The 15536-nt window shown below is 49.8% G+C and overlaps 1 protein-coding gene across 1 annotated transcript in view; it reads left to right on the forward strand.

The window, feature by feature from the left end:
- Positions 1-15536, forward strand: part of Jag1 (jagged canonical Notch ligand 1) — a 34817-nt gene that overhangs the window by 847 nt on the left and 18434 nt on the right. Inside the window, exons 2-4 of the mRNA XM_085696779.2 lie at positions 170-475; positions 8947-8998; positions 13760-14014. Coding sequence (XP_085552905.1) covers positions 170-475; positions 8947-8998; positions 13760-14014 — 613 coding nt within the window. The remainder of the gene's footprint in view (positions 1-169; positions 476-8946; positions 8999-13759; positions 14015-15536) is intronic.

The following is a 15536-nucleotide window of genomic DNA, read 5'->3' on the forward strand; positions in this document are numbered from 1 at the left end:
GTTTTTATGCCCCTGAATCAGGTCAAGCCCTGAACCTAGTTTTGCAAAATTATCTTCACTTGCAGCAGCGGAGTCTTCGCGCCTCGGGGGTGGGGTGGGGGGATCGCAGGGAGTCTCCACCTCGACAGAAAAAGTTTCTCAGACGTTGACCTTCCTTCCTCGCCGGCAGGTGTGCGGGGCCTCGGGTCAGTTTGAGCTGGAGATCCTGTCCATGCAGAATGTGAACGGAGAACTGCAGAATGGGAACTGCTGCGGCGGTGCCCGGAACCCTGGCGACCGCAAGTGCATCCGCGACGAGTGTGACACGTACTTCAAAGTGTGCCTCAAGGAGTATCAGTCCCGCGTTACGGCCGGGGGACCCTGCAGCTTCGGCTCTGGGTCCACGCCTGTCATTGGAGGCAACACCTTCAATCTCAAGGCCAGCCGCGGCAACGACCGTAACCGTATCGTGCTGCCTTTCAGTTTCGCCTGGCCGGTGAGTGAACGACTCCTGGACGGAGTCGAACGCGGGGCCGAGTCCTGTATTCCCTTGAGAAGGATTTAATAGCCCCTGGCTTGAAACTTGGCGTTAAGTGGAGAGGCTTTTTGGGTGGCAAGTGAGAGCCCATGCTATAGCTAGACCTTGAACAGGATGGGACAGGCGGGTCTTCCATCCTCGATGGTGTTTGCTTTAACGTACTGAAATGGGGACGCCGAAGAGGATTGGGAAAGGGGAGTACCCAAGGATGTTAGTTTTATACTTACTACTCGTAATAGCCCTCAACTAGGAGGTCATTGTAGATGATCTTTTTGCTTAACTAATTAAAACTCAGAGCGCCCTGGAAGGCGACTGCGCACAGTCTGCCCTGCGAACGCTGTCCAAGTTGGCACCCTCCCCTTTCCCGTGAGCCGCCCCGAGGGCGGGTGTGTCCTTCCTGCAGGGTGTGGGGGAGCCAGTTTCCCGCGACTTCAGGGGAGATTTTGGTGTGTTGGAGGGCGCTCTCTCAGCCTGGGATGGCGGCTGCAGGGGTGTCTCCGCCTGGTGTCTAGGCTTTAGTCTGGGAACCCCCGCCCCCTGCCGGCCCCTTCCTCCCGCCCCTGCTTGGTGAAGCCCTGGCTGCCTTGTTCCCAGCGGTTCCCCAGCTCTGGAACAGCTGTGTTTGCAAACTTCCCCGGGAAGGGCGGGCGCACACTCTCGTCCGGAGGGCACACAGCCTCCGCAAGCCCTTCCGGGGCTGTGGCAAGGCTTAGTAAGGAGAGGCCCGCTGGAAGTAGTGTTTTCGGGTACAAGTGCATGCCCCCTCATCTCCCTTCGTGGCCCTCGGAACAGCTTGAGGCCGGCGTACAGCTGGCAGACTCTGCTGCAAAGCCCTTGCAACATCCCAAAATGGGTGGAAGGAAGATGGGTGCGATTGCAGAAGGGGAGGAAAGGGAAATGGTGGGGGTGTGCCCGTTGTCCAGGAGGCGTGACTCGCTGCCAGGACTGGTGCTTGGCCAAACTTGAGCTCCGAGGGTGGGTGGTAAGAGAGAGGGGGGGAGCTCTGTGCCCAAGAGGATTGCTTTCCGCCACGTGCTCTGATGGGGTGCGCTCTGCTGCCTCCTACCCGCGGGTTTGGGCTGTGATTTGAAACTCTGAAGAGGGGCGGGAGAGGAGCCTGTCTGGCTCAGTCTGTGTGTGTGTGTGTGTGTGAGAGAGAGAGAGAGAGAGAGAGAGAGAAGCTGAGCTGGCTCTTAAAGTCTGCGTTTACAGGAGTTGGCCTCTGCCGTGGGTGCGATAAGACAGTTATCGAAAACATGCTATTAAAAGGGTCTTATTTTGGCAGGGGCTTGCTGCTGTAAGTGAAGCTCTCCTCAGATCTGCGGGCTGTGTCTGTTGTGGGATTTCACTTTTACAAAGAATGTTTGTCTTGTTTGTTAATCCCCTATTAGGGAGCACTTTAAGCTAAAGAGGTTGGCCATCTCTAAATCTGGCTGGGTCCAAGCTTAGGGTGAATGCTGGCTGCCCTTGAACTGTGTTTGGACTTTAGGAGGAAGGGGCCTGCAGGTGGTTCCACCCTCCCTAGGATCAGTCCGACCCCCTCGCTTTTCACAAGACCATAAAAGGAGTCTTATTAGTGATGTGGAAAAAAAAAAAACCGGCAGGCCTGGCTGAGGTTTATTTTGGAGAGAGGGGTCAGAGGGAGGATGACTTGGATGAAAACAGACAGGCTTGCTCCTCGGGGTAGCTGGGGAAAAGTGACCTAGAAGTGTGGCTGTCTGCATCTGACACCTGGCAGAGCCCTTCACAGACAAGGAGCTGAAATGGTATGGGTGGATAGCAGGTTGCCCCGCCACTAAAGGCGCTGAGTACTCTTCAGTGCCTTCAGGCCCCACGGGTCACCAACCATGAAATAGAGTCGACTTTTCTAGAAAGAGAGAGACCCACTGGGTCAGCACTGCGAATGGAGGTTCTTTTGAAGCTGGGCCAAGCAAGTACATGCATCACTCATAAGCAAGTCTCCACCCTGCTGCCCCAAAAAAGGCCGCCTGTGAAATACAAGCTCTACTTCCCAGGAGAAGCTGAAGTTTGGGTGTATTGTTTGAGTTTATTTTCCTCAGTGTGGTTAGAGAAACGTGGCTGTCTGTAACCTTCAAGAACGACTCCCGGGTGAGTGAGCTTCCGCGAAAGCCTTAACCTTCACTAGTTAGTGGATAGCACAGCTTCATTGACTTCAGTAATTAACATTAGAAGTTTGTCTTCAAAAATCTGGTCTCCAGGATAGCGGGTGGCTTACTGGCAGAGTATAGGCCTAGTATTCTCACAGGCCCTGGGTTTGACTCTGAGCTCCACAAATTTAAAAAAAAAAAAATTCCCCCTTGGGTAGGTAACAGTGGAATGTGATGTGTGGATAATAGGATTCAAGGAAAGAACAGAGTTTAAAAAGCAAACAGGCTCCCTTGGCCTCTTAGCCACATAAGCTGCCAACCCCTAAGCAGGCCCAGTTGTCATTTGGGCTAAGTCCTCCTAAGTTGGCTTCCAAGGGAAGGGAAACACTGCGGTTGGCAAGACTTAGTCCAGCGAAGGTCATGCAATTTCTGTCTTTTTGTTTGGTATCATGGCCCCCGTTCGTGGTCTAGAGAGGAAGAAGAGGAAATGATTTGGTCAGATGTGAAACAGTCTACACCCAGCATGAGCGATGCTCTGACGTGGGCCTCCCTGCATCAGCAGCACATTTGGTTATATCCCCCTTGGGCTACATCCCACTTGGGGTCAGCTGCATGGTCCCAGTCCTTTAGCATTGTGCCGGTGGCTTCTGATTGCGTTGTCATCCCTGCTGCAAGGGAGCTCCACTTGCCGCAACTGGCTTGATTTATTCTTCTCAATTTGGGGTACTAGGTGATAAGAACATCATTATGACAGGTAATTGGGCTTAACAAGAAATGATTTGGGAATAAGCATTAATAAATCACTGAAATGGTTAATTTGCACCTCCCCGAATTAGTTCAAAATCCCAGGAGTGCCTGCTCATTAAAAATGCATTAGTGTAATGACTTGTGTTTTTGAAAACCTCAGTCATATAGCTGCATTGGTGGCCCTAGCTTGTAATGACTTGGGGAAGACAACCGTAGTATCTGGCTTTATCTTTAAATACCATTGACCCCGTTCAGAGTCTTGCTGAGTTTCATTATTTTAGGAAAAGCCAACGAAATGTGATTGTAACAGGGCCAAAGGATGCCGGCTTGAGCCCTTCTCCCACTTACAGCCTGAGTAACTAAATAACCAGGGTTAGAGTCAAGTTGCCTTCAGGTGGTTAGTCACAGAATGTAAATTACCAGTCCTTGGGTATAATTATGCTCTCTGCCATCTTTCCTCTAGATGTGTATGGACACATGGACGACAGAGGAATAAGGTTCTCTTTAAGTTAGCTCTTACTGTATCTCACCTGCGTGCTTAGCGTGTGTGCAGACAGGACCCTGGTGTATGTGTTCAGCACAAGGGATGTTCTATGCATGGAGAGAACATTCTTTTTCTTTAAGAAATCGGCCTCAAACATGTTTATGTTGCAGTGCTAGGCTTTGGGGGAAACATTGGGGCCGGGTGGCTTTGCAAGCCCAGTAGAAAGCTGTGACCTGCATGGGCTGCTGTCCCAAGGACTTACTTGGTTTCTAATAGTTTTCCTTTTCCTGCAGGTATAACCTTCTCCGTGTTTTCTTCTTCCTTGTCTTGTTTCTTAGCAACTTGCTCAAGCCTCCAGTACTTAGAGGAATTTGCAGCCCACCAGCTCCACACCCATAATTCTATGGGGACTCAGAGCATTTGTAGAAAATGGGGAAGCTTTAGGCTCAGAGCTGTTGGAAGCTGAAGGGGTCAGAAGAAGAGGCTGCAGCAATGTGGTTAGAGGAATAACTGCCCAGAGAGCCTAACATCTTTACACATGCTGGGACCTTCAGGGACACCTTGGAACGAGGACAAGCAGGAAATTTAGCATGGAGGAAAGAGACTGTGAAAAAAATAAGACGGAAGCCAATAGTTGTCTTCACATTTCACATGTGAAAACAGGGATGCAGGCAGCAGGCTTGGGCAGCCGGACTCAAAGTCGCGCTGTTCCTGTTGAAGAAGGGCCAGACTTGGTCCCAGTGTCGGGTTTTCTAGATTACTTAACAATGTGAGGGCGCATAAACTGTGTGTGTGTGTGTGTGTGTGTGTGTGTGTGTGTGTGTGTGTGTGCATAGAGCGAACTTGAGGATCCATAATGACAAACAGTCCTGAGAATTTTCCCTGGTAAAGTGCTAGCAGTATCCCCGACCCCGAGGTTTTGGGATTCAAGCTGCTCAGAAGTGGCGTTTGACTCCAGCTCTTAAATGTACTTTAAAAATAATTAGAACACAAGCGACTTAACCTTCCCTTCCAAGGGCTGGAGGACACATCTGGAGGCATGAAAGTGAAGAGTCCAACATGGCAGGGAGGTCTTGAATTCAGAAACTGCTGCTGCTGACTTCGGATTGCATCTTGGCCCACAGGCAGCCCCTTGGCCCTTATTCATGGTGTCAGTAACATCTCTTATTGGAGTAGCACATGCGTGGGGAAGACATTCCCAGGGTGGCTCCTAGTGGTTAAAGGGGGCATGTAAATAATCAAACTGAGTCCTCTACCAGCTCAGCCCAGTTTCTATGCGCTTTTGGTAAATAAGTAGAAAGGCTTCTTGTTCAGGCTTGCTCTGTGTGAGCTGGATGGTTGTGCTTGGCTGGCTTCTCGGTATTCTATCTATTAACCTCGCCACCCTTTTGTAACTGGTGCATTTAATTATCAGTGGGATGCTTTTCTAACAGGTGAGGGTAATGATGGGAACGGGGTTAGGGGCCCCTCATTGAGAGTCTCCAATCTGGATATGAGCTCCGGGACCCCTCGGTGAGCCTTTGAGGTGGGCTTTGATGAGAAAATCACCCTTTGTCACCAGATCACCCTCTATTGACATGTCAAACCCTGCAGAAATGGTTGCTTTCCGTGACGGGGAGCATCAGCTTGCACGCACTAGGGGGAGTGGCCTTTTCTTCACCCCTCACCTTGCCAAAACCCTAAAAGACAGGAATTGTGTGTGCCCACACATGGACTCTCTGAAACCTTTTTTTGTTTCACATGTTTTGTGCCTGGAATATTTTATACTCTGGCCACCCAGACGCGGGCAGGACAATAGAGCTGGCTGGACTGACTGAAGTGAGGATTACAGAGAAGAATGGGGCCTCTCCAGAAATACTGCTAATACAGGACCAGTGACAGGAAGCAACAGTTGAGTCAGCAGAGCGCATGCAGGGCCCCTGACAGACCCGGGGCCAGCAGGCTATGTACAATGGCTGTGTTGGCACTCAGGGCATTCCCAGGATGCGCATGCCTCTGGCGGGCCTGCCTGTCGCAGCGGTCTGGGGTTTTTGGACTCCACACGCGTGCTGTTTGGATGGCGGTTTGTTTGTGTCCCTCTGCTTGGCAGGAGGGGAGGCAGCCACTTCTTCGGGCTTGGTTTGGCTGCCACTGTTGCCAGGAAAAGGAAGCTCCCAGCTGCCAACACAATCACCTTTGTTTCTTACATTCTCCCCCACACCCCCCGCTTAATGTGGCAATTAAGTGCTTACTGCTTTGCCCAGTGCCAAGGTAACCGCCATGGAGTGGGGCAGGACAAAGAATGAACCCTAGACCAGCAGCTCAAGTGTGAAGGATAGGAGGTGGTGCCTGGTGTCAGAGCCTTGGTACGGCAACATGGGGACTGGTATGCCTTGGTGACTTTGATGCCAAGACTCTTCTGTAGGTAAAATTGCATGGAAATCTCCCAAAAGGCCATTCTGAAAGCTGACCAGTGCTTTTTGATGCTTCACAAGAATGGGAGTCAGCTGCCATGCTGCCAGATGTCCTTGAGCCCCGGGCTGGGAAGGGCCAGAAGTGACTCACTTGCAAATCCAGATGGAAGATCTGGTAACTATCGTGACTCTTGTTTTGCCCCCAGACTACTACGCTGGGGAGACTTTAGGACACAAGAAGAAATCCAGGTGACTCCTCAAAGTCTTTTACTGTTTGAACCCCAGAAACTCAGGATTTGTTTTTTGTTTGTTTTTGGGGGGTGTGAAGTTAAGATTCAGCTAAAACTTGCCTTCCTAAGCCCCTTCCAAGCCCTCCTTGGACTGGGGACTCGGCCTCTGCGGGGGGGGGGGGAGGGGGTTGGAGCAGCCAGTCACATGTGCTGATTTGGGGCTGGGCATCTGCTTGAGTGGCATGAGGTACACATGGTCTAGTGTCGCAGAGTTAGGAGATATAGCTGGGGATGTACAGAGGTCAAGCGTGGGCCTGGGAAAAAATTAAAGCTCCCTAGCAACTAATAATCATTGCCAAATTATCTTGATTGTTGATCTATAGTGTGGGGATGGAGTGGGAGGGAAGAATGCCTCTTAATAAAAGCCTTGCAGGGAATCCTTTCTCTGAAGGCAGGGCACCCAGGCCCCAGGAGACCGGGAGCTCTAATCCAAGCTCTCAAGCGAGAGAAAAGTTGTCACTGCAGGCCCCTACCCTAACTCAAGCCCCCTTCCACCTCCCAATAGGAAGGCACTTGATTGAAAGATCATAGTGCCAGCCCATGGGGCTGTGGAACAGTTCTGTTCCCTCTAGCTGGGGTAGGGTTGGTCATCAACTTTCGAATCCAAGAAGAACCTGGCAGATGGCTTGATCTTACAAGTTCTTGTGCAAGGTCTACGGATTCCTTCTGCTTTGACTATGACTCTGAGTTCATCCTGCTGCGCCAGCTGGTTCCACGGCACCTTCCTTTGCAGTGGTGTTTGTGGGTATTATGTGTGTTTAGTGCTTGTGCAAGTCTGTCAAAACTCTTGGTATCAATGCATTTAATCAGAGGATTAATTACAGCAATATTGTTGAAGTGAAGGATGTGGGCCTCAACGTGACCAACAAATGAAGGGCTTAATTATACAGAATCAGCCACACATCTGGCCTCATTTCGACTTGGCTCTCACCATGAATCAGTAGAGAAATATAATTTCTTGCTGCTCTTTGGGAAGAGTCCTATAATTTGTAGGAAGTCCTCGGAAGCTTAAAGAGGCTGTAAATAAGGTGTAACTTTCACTAATAAAATATTAACGACAATAACAATGTATTTGGACCTCCAGCCACTAACCAGAGAGGGCTGGGTATGTGCCCCAGCTTGCCCGGTTTTGCTTGCTTTGTGAGCATTTTCCCACAGTTATCAGTGAACGAAATGGAATCCTGCTGTAAGTATGAAACATATTTCGGCTGAATTCCAAGGCAGGGTCTATCGCAAGATATTCTTGTTGTCAAAGCGGACCTGCTGTGTCACTGACAGAGTACTAAGCTGGCCTGGATTTATGAATGAAACCTCCTGCTTTTCTCCCAAGTATTCACCCTATCGGTGCCATCTTTTCCCCTGGCAGCAGTGTTTCTGGTGGCACTGCGGTTATCGGAGCAACGTAAGCATTGCCTGGGTTCCTGGTGGTGGCAGCGTCAGGCTCCAGCAACCTGCTCCGTTCCTTTACTCGACTATTTCTCTAGCCCCCAGATAGGTTTGGCAAGCTTCACCTTAGTGCCTATGGCGAGGGAAGAGGAAAAGTGGAGATTTTCTCATGCCTTGGGGTCTTGGGGAAGAGGGCAGAATTCAGAGACGAGTTCAGAAGAGAAGATGAGGGCTGCAGCAGAATAGCTGGCCTCTTGCCAGGACCCAGGGAAATTGTTTAGTTACCCAACTGATTATTCGAGGAATGTTAGATCTTATTGACAGATAGGCTCATCAATAAATATAACCCATGGGTGTGCGGGGGCTTCTCCTTTGTACTTTCTCCCACAGACTGCCGCTGCCCACCCCACCACCCATGCTAGGTTGCTGCCTTTGTCTTAAGTCTTTGAGCCCTACCCCTCCTTCTTCCGAGAGTCACCTGATACTTGTGGGAGCTGGGATGGTCTCACACAGACAGGGCTTTCAAAGGGGTTCTGAAAAGGAAAAGGGGGCCTCCCTGGGGACTGCCCCCACCGGGGCCCAAAGCGTAACCCTAGCAGCTCTCTTCTCAGTGCAAACACCTGAGTAGGTTGGCCTGGGAGAAATTCTTTGTGTGTGTGTGTGTGTGTGTGTGTGTGTGTGTGTGTGTGTTTTCTCATGCACTAGAACTAGGGACTGAAAAGTTTGGGAAACCTATATGTTATGTGCTCCCATATAGGGAGGTACTATTTTCTGGTCAGGACTCTGGGCTACTGGCTTGCTTGGTCTGAGCCCCAGTGTGCCCCTGCCGGGTGGAAGGAGGTGTCAGCCTGGGATGAGAGCTGAAGAGAAAAAGTAGAGGTTGGTCTGGCTTCAGATAACCAGTTGCCTTTTGACTTTCTATTTTGGGTCAGCAGAACACACAGGGAGGCCCCGAGGCTGCAGCACCGTAGGGTTGACCCATTCTATCTGACTCACTCAACTTGGCTTATCTGTCTTGCAGAGGTCCTACACTTTGCTGGTGGAGGCATGGGATTCCAGTAACGACACTGTTCGTAAGTATCTCCTCAGGGAATTGTCCCCCGAAATGCTGGTGAAGTGCAGTGCTGGGCAGATCTGCCAGAGGACAAGCCCCCAGTGCCCCTCTCCCACCTGCCCTGCCCCCAACCGGGCTGAACCTGTCTGTGGGGTCCCTGCCTTCACTCCCTAGGACTTTCATCTGAAATATTAAGTAGCCAGAATAGACTCCCGGTTTACTCAGTCCTTGCAAAAAAAGGGTCCTAGATTATCTCTGGATGGAGATCTTAATGGTTTTACAACTTTAAAACCTTGTAGACTGCTAAAGGATCAAAGTGGTGGCTTCTTAAGAGTCCATTTAAACTTGAAGTGAGCATTTAATCTCTCATCAGAAAGATAAAGCCGCGGAGGGAGGTGCTGGTCTCTAAAGACCAACCTTAAATTTCACTGGGTGGGCAGGTGAGCCTCGAGCCAGCCTGAGTTTCCCACACTGCTCGCCACAAACCTCCCATTGAAGCAGAATTTCAGAGCCCCTGAAGTCGTGACCTGCCCTGTCCCTTCTGAAAGATGGCTCTGTTTTCTAGGCAGGTTGCTTTTCAGGCCTGCAGAGGGGTATGTGAGGTGGGGGTGGGGTGGGGGTGAGGCAGTGAAGGTGTGCTCTGGTGACGGTGGTCAACTGTGACTTAACATGTCTTCCCCTCATGTCAAAGGAGACGGACGGTCCTTTTTGATCGCCAGAGCCTCGGTTCTTGTTGGAAAACCTGATTCTCTCAGAGTTTTTGTTCTGTTCAGGAAGAAGACACATGTTTACCTTTTCTTGCTTGTCAACATCACTGCGCTGTTCTACTATAGCTCAAGGCAGTCAGTTCCTATATAGCATGGGTGTAGTTATGGCTGCATTTAAATTCAGTGGGCAGTTCAGCGGAGCTGGATTCCTAGGCCGCTTAGGGTCACAGAATCCTTGCCCAGCCCTGGTGTGAGGCAGGCTGCCTGTCATTTGGGATGTCCTCTTGCTTAGGCATCCAGCTATTTAGACACTCTAGGAAGGAGCTTGTGGAAGGTCAGGGTCTGAGCTATCTCATAGTGAAGCACATTTATCCTTTGAGGGTGGTGTTACGGCTCTCGGCTAGTCTTGCTTATGATTGATGTCAGCTAAGGTCATGGATACCTGTCTGTTCTCCCCTCCCACAAACACTGAGCTCTCTGTGCAGACTTTCTGTCAGTCTGCCTTACGTATAAAACAATGCACAGGGGGTTAGAAGATGTGGACCTTCTTTGCACTGGTGCAGGACTGGTATTCTGCTAACAGTTTAAGTAATCCAATGGATGGATTGCTATCCATCCTTGACCAGGTCAGGATGTCTGATAAGGACCTGGGAGAGGATTCCTACCCCAGCATCTGTATCACACTCCAGAGCTGTTCTCCCAGGGATCTGCAGCACGTCCACAGCTCCCCATAGTTGTCCACGTTTCTCAGCAGTGGAAATCCCTCCACCTTGGGATTCCTGGATGTCTATCTCATCTCTTCCTAGGCTAACCCGTCCCTGGCTGAGGTGAGAACCAAGTGCTCTCAGATCTCACTTTCTAGGAAGAGTGGGTGACATCACGGTTGCCCACTGCAGTTGAGTTTGCAGGTGGCTTTTCTGGGTTCCTATTCTCCTTCTTTATCTTTTGCCCATATTTCCCAGGTATCACAAATTCAATGGATGTCTGTCCTCTCTGAGAGCACTCCCCCTTTAACGGAGCCCTTTCCGGGTGATAAACACCAGGATTTGGAGAACCAGTGCCATAAGCCATACATCCGGAAGGCCCCCGTGTGCTCTTTTATTGTCCCCAGCCTCACAGCCTCCAACTTCTGAACCATCTTGTCCTTTGGCCCTCCCTATGAATCCAAGCGCCTGCTGACACGTCTGCCGCTGCAGGTCTGGCCGCTGCACTGCCTGCTTGCTCTGAGCTAGCATGACTGCCACAGGGCCTGTCCTTATTGGCTCTGGTCAACTCCCAATGTCATCTCCATTCTTGCTCCATCTTTACTTTATTTTTCTTGACCATTACATGTGATGGCCACCCTAATAGTAAAAGCGAACTGCTTAATAGCTTCCCATGGCTCTTGGGTCAGATCTTTTTGGGCCTTTTCTTTTTTTTTTTTTCCCTCATGGCTTGTCTTAACATGCCTTGTCTACTGTGTCTGTATCCAAGGCATTCTTTATCGATTTTTCTTCTAGAGTGTATCACATTTCTTTCTTGTCCCAGGACCTTGGTGTGTACTATTTGTTCTTCCCAGGATGTTCGACTCCTTGTTTTCTTTACCCTCTGCCCTTCCAAAGCACTTGAGGATGTCGGGGAACCCAATGGTGCAGACTGTCCTTCGATAGCTCATTGAGGTGCAAACATGCTGGCCATGGACGACACTTTGCAGCTCCCTGAACTTGGGGACAGATTTCCTTTTCACATCAGCAGCGCAGTGAGCCCGCATGAACAGAATGGAGACCAGATTAAGCTCAGGTGCCTCTGAAGTCCCAAGGCTGGCTTCCAGTCATTTCTAATGTGGATCAGGACTACAGCATATAAAGATCCAGGTTTCTCTTTTTTCCACCTGAGCAAAAGATTTCAGGATATGGTATTATTTGATTGATGGGTAGGTAAACATAACCAGCAATCCTGGAGACCAGGTTTTCCATATAGCTTAGCCTTCTCAGATAAGGCTACTGTCTAGGTTTTCTGGCTGGTCCTCGAGTTGTATTCTTTGTGTCCCCCCCCCCTCCTTCTTGGCGTACAAGGGTGTTTGTATGTTTCATGATGCACCTTTATGCCATTGAAACATACTAGGATGTGTGCTCACATTCCTTTCTAGTCCTAAGGCTGGGACTGCCCCAGGTGAGCTGCCCCTGGTACTTAGTGGCCTAAACTGATGGGAGAGCCGAGTCAGGTGACAGTGTAGAGTTGTCACGCAGGAAACTCGGGCTCCATAACCTGGACAGCGTGGAGCATGTCACATATGCTGGAGCCTCTTGCCTCAGTGGGTATCAAGTTGTTTCCATAGCTTTGTTGGCTCCCCGAGGATTCCGAAGTTACCAGCACTTTCCTGGAGAGTTCTGCACCATTCAGCACCCTCGGGATGGTCCTGACCTCTGGTCTGAATAATTGATGGTATCAGCCTGGGAGAAGCTAAGATACCTTTGTGATGTGGCTACTGTGTTCAACAGTTCCTTCCTTAAGCTCTTCTAACCACGCAATAACAGCCCACTCCATTTCTTAACTGAATCTGCAAAGCAAACAGGCAGTTAGTGGAGAGGCATTTTTGCCATTCTTTGCTCTGTGTATGTTTGCAAAAACTCAAGTACAGTGTTAACCTGCATGTGGCTCTGTGCGTTGCTGGATGTAAGCCTGAAGGCACTGTGGGCTTGTTCAAGGCCGTTTCCTGCCCACACCGCGGTCCAGACTGGCTGGGGCTGTGCTGTGTTGGTTGTGGATGGAGCCACCCAGGAGTTCTTCCCCTGGTCACCTGTAGGGCTTGTCTAGCTTTGTCAAGGAGCACAGGCCCAAGGCCTAGAAAAACAGTGGTGTGGGTGTGCAAGAATCACAAAGACGTTGCAAGGAGGGCCGACGTTGCCTCTCCAAGGTGGCCTTGCATTTGACAAGGTGATGACTGGCAGGTTTAAGAAAACAAACAGCACCAGGCTGAGTGCCGACTTCGAGCCTTGTTGTCTGCTCACATGCTTCTGCACTCCTTGCTCCTGGGGTTTGGCGCTATTTTAGTACCTGTCTCTTTTCTTAGACTAGATGGCAGGTGACCTCAGTGTAGAGGCCAGGTCTTACTGCTTCTGAGACCTGCTTGGACTCTAGACATTACTTTGCCTAGCAGGCATATTTAAGGAACCCGAGTGAGAAGAGACAACAAGCACCATGGCGCCGCAGCCTACCTGTCTGCAGGCGGAGTTACTCTTGCAGCTGCCGACTTACGCGGCTGAGAAAAGTGAGAGGTTTTTGGTGCGGCCAATGGAATGCCAGCTGAAAAGAGTTTAGTAATGTTTGTGTTTGTTTTTCGTGTATGGCAAACTGCCCCTTGACTTTCAGTGAAGAAAATCGAGCTTTTTCAAGAAAACTTGAAAATCAAATGGAAATACAGATCACTAACCTTATCTGGAACAGTAAAATTTCTTTTAAAGTAAAATTTCCCAAGGGGCAGCCTTCTGTAACATCTAGGAGTTTTTTGCAAATTAGTGCGGCCAGCAATATGTTAGGAAAGTTGGCAAAGGACCCAGAGCACAGGAACAAATTAAATGGTCACTGTCACTAAAGACCAGTTCAAACAGTGTTATATCTCTTGGGCAGGGATCAGACTGTGGTAAAGCTGCTGGTACATCCCTGGGTGCTGTTGGAAGACGGACCCACAAGGCTTTGCTGGCAGGGAGTTGGGGAATCATCCATGGATGGAATGTGTTGCTTGTGTGTTTCCTCCAAATCTGCCCTAACGTTCTTAGGATCGTTCTTGTTGCTGGTCCCACAGTCCCATCCAACACGCTTGTTAGAGCTGTGAATAGCAAGAGGCCAACATTGGTGACTTGTGTGCCTCTGGATCAGGGATGAGGTGCGTGGATTTAATGGTATCTCCAGGCAAGGAAATACTATGAAGCACCTGGTAATGAGTTTAAGGGATGAATTGGCATATTTTTTGTACCGTGTGTGTTTGTTTCTAGTCTGAAAGTAGCCAAAAATGGTCAGAGCAGAAGATGCTAATGTGAATGTTAATGAGTGTCATCTTTGATTTTTTTTTTCTTTTTCTTTTTTGCCTCTAGAACCTGATAGCATAATCGAAAAGGCCTCTCACTCCGGCATGATAAACCCCAGCCGGCAATGGCAGACACTGAAACAAAACACGGGGATTGCTCACTTTGAGTACCAGATCCGAGTGACCTGTGATGACCATTATTACGGCTTTGGCTGCAATAAGTTCTGTCGGCCTAGAGATGACTTCTTTGGACACTATGCCTGTGACCAGAATGGCAACAAAACCTGCATGGAAGGCTGGATGGGTCCGGAGTGTAACAAAGGTAGGTGTGCACGCAGCTGGGTGGGTTGGCAAGTGCTGGTGGCCTTTCGCTTTTGGTGCCAGGTTCCCACCCTTACAGCAAGGCTGTCGAGGTGGCAGGGTGGGGGTATTGCTGTTATCGTGGACCGAACCATGAAGATGCTGTCTGTCGAAGATTCTCTCGGTGCCCTGTCCAGATCTCCTCTACCAGCTGGTGTCCCCATCCCCCATCTGCTGTGAGTGTTGGCTGCTAACAGCTCGCAGCTGCTCCTTCTCCAGGGAGTTGTCCTTGGCCAGGCAGGAGCCCCTCTTCTGCCCCAGCCCTACAGCAAACAGTTACAGAGTGACTGACACGGGGAGGGGCGTCTTCCAAAGGCCAGCCCCTTTGCCTTAACACTGTGGTATAAGATTCACACTCTGGAGCTTCCCCTGGGATCTCAGACCCCAGCTGAGACCGTAGCCTTGCTCAGCTCCTCCTTCAGCCTCATCTGTCTCCCCATTCCTGTCTCCTATTACCACATCCCCCTCCTCGGACTGTATTTCTGCGGAGCCTGGTGCCAAACAGGAACAGGCCAGGCCAGTGATGACTGAGCAGGCTGTGCCAGGGGGGAATGACTGCCCTGAGCTCCCATGTCACTGCAGCAAGTTTCACTGGACGTCTTTGAGGTTGTGACATTAAGGGTGGGGGGAGGGTAGGTGTTTCCCTTGTTCTTTCATATTCCTTATGACTGAACCCATCCAAAGGAACCTGAGCTTTTTGAGAGTCCCTTACTGTCTTTTGTCCCTTATACTCCTAGAATTCAGTAATTCTCATTTGTAGCAATAGAGCTGGGGATCCCAGGTCATCTGCTGTCCCCTCATGGACGTATAATGTCCCTTCCTGATTTACACAATAATTAAATAAACTCCTTTGTTTATCTTTGAACTCTGAGGAAGGGGGCACGTGAGGGCAGATGGTCTCTTGGGCAGTATTCCTTTCTTCAGTAGCTGGTATGACAATAGTTTTTTGTCTTAAAAGATGGCACTTCTGGAATTGATGACAGAAGGGATTGCTCAATATATTTGAAATAATTATATTTTAAAATTAGATAACAATTACTTAAGTTCTCTAATGTGTGTGTGTGTGTGTGTGTATGTGTATGTCCCCGTGTGTGTGTTTCCCTAAGTGTCTGCTTCCCTAAGTGTCTGCTTGATTTCTTTCTTTCCCATGAGAAGTATAGAGTTTGCTTTGTGAGGCAACTTGGCCACAAGATTAGCCGGCCTTGTTCTTTAGCCCCGTGGGATTGTTGAAACCAGGCATTTAGTGGAAGGCTCACCTGAAGATGAGGGGATGGAACAGAGTTGGGGTAGGGAGGCAGGATTCTTTATTCCGTCTCTTGTGAGGGAAACTGGGCCCAGACAAGGCTGAAGCAACAGACATGATAAGGGGCTTCCCTCATCATGCATTTTCAGTTTGTCCCCAAACAGTATTGTATTTTGAAGATCTGCTAACATGGCCTTGAAGTTTGAACATGGATTTGTCATGTGGGCCCCCAGTTTTATAT

This window comes from Myodes glareolus, chromosome 10 (genome assembly GCF_982192425.1).
Source record: "Myodes glareolus chromosome 10, mMyoGla1.1, whole genome shotgun sequence".
NCBI classification, from domain to species: Eukaryota; Metazoa; Chordata; class Mammalia; order Rodentia; family Cricetidae; genus Myodes; species Myodes glareolus.